This window comes from Serpula lacrymans (genome assembly GCF_000218685.1).
Source record: "Serpula lacrymans var. lacrymans S7.9 unplaced genomic scaffold SERLAscaffold_9, whole genome shotgun sequence".
NCBI lineage: Eukaryota > Fungi > Basidiomycota > Agaricomycetes > Boletales > Serpulaceae > Serpula > Serpula lacrymans.
In genome coordinates this window covers 781,464-782,556 of record NW_006763298.1, presented here as the reverse complement: position 1 = coordinate 782,556, position 1,093 = coordinate 781,464, and the positions used below count along the sequence as shown (strand labels likewise).

The window sequence follows — 1,093 nt, the reverse complement described above, 5'->3', positions numbered from 1 at the left end:
TTCAAATCCTCCTGTCTTTTGATCTTTTCCTGCTGCTTTGGCTAATTGTTATGCTGTGGTGCCGTGAGCGCGGATCTGATGTATGACATTTGGAATTGATGTATCTTCGACATTTAAAATGTTAATTTGTAGAATTCTACCCCTCTCTATAAGATTGACCTCTGGGCAATAGGTTTCCAGATCTTCTTCCGGTTCTATAAATCGTACCATCATGTTGCATTCATTCGGACATCTGTTGAATTTTAGGTTTGATTTGTTCCAGTCTATTGTGGGATTATGTTTTTTTAACCATTCATGGCCTAGAAACATTCGATCGGTTCCAAGATTGGTAACCGCCAGTTGAAGTCTTTCGGCATGGTCGTCTATCTCCACTAATAGTTTCATAAATTCTTTGATGCTTCCGTCCCGTTAAGGGTGCCGTCAGCATTATAGACTGGAATTGGTCTAGGGATTCTTTGCCTTTTATATCCCTGTTCCTCAACAAATCTTGAATGTATGCAACTTCCGGTACAGCCGCTGTCTAATAATGCATCTATCGTCGTTGATTGATGCGTTCCGAGGTTTGTAAGTCTGCAGGTAATGTTCATTTGGTTTTCTTGAGTGCCTCTAATGAACTGTTTAGGCTTTCTCAATTCTTCCAATGCTAATACCGTTTTGTGGATTGGTAAAGCGTTTAATTCTTTGATTAACTCTGCAGTTACTTCTTTTCCTTGTTTTTTATGGGTCCAGCTATTTAAGATACCAATAGATCTTTCTTCCTTTTGGTCTCTCAGCCTTTCCGCTATCCATGCAGCCGTCCATGGTACTTTCTTTTCTAGGTTTTTATCAGAGGTGTGCCTGACCTCTTTGGAGCTGATTGAAGTATCTGTTACGATAACACAATTTCCGGACATCTCCTTTCCTTTTTATTCTCCGTTTTAACTTTATACTTTAAATTGCCACGCGGCATTTCCCTTTCTCGCGCCGCGTTGCCTTTCTTTTACTTTTAGACTTAACTCTCTCACGCAGTGGAGCTGGCCATACGGGCTAGGCCCTATGACATCATCAGCCACTGCCTTCATCAACTGTATAGTACACATGTACAAACAACCTG

General features: G+C 40.9%; 1 protein-coding gene across 1 annotated transcript; it reads right to left on the bottom strand.

The window, feature by feature from the left end:
- Positions 1–380: 380 nt before the first annotated feature.
- SERLADRAFT_439686 (uncharacterized protein) lies at positions 381–893 on the bottom strand (the record flags this gene model as incomplete). Its single annotated transcript, XM_007320090.1, has 1 exon — positions 381–893. One exon carries the CDS (start codon positions 891–893, stop codon positions 381–383), a length of 513 nt encoding a protein of 170 aa, XP_007320152.1.
- Positions 894–1,093: the final 200 nt, after the last annotated feature.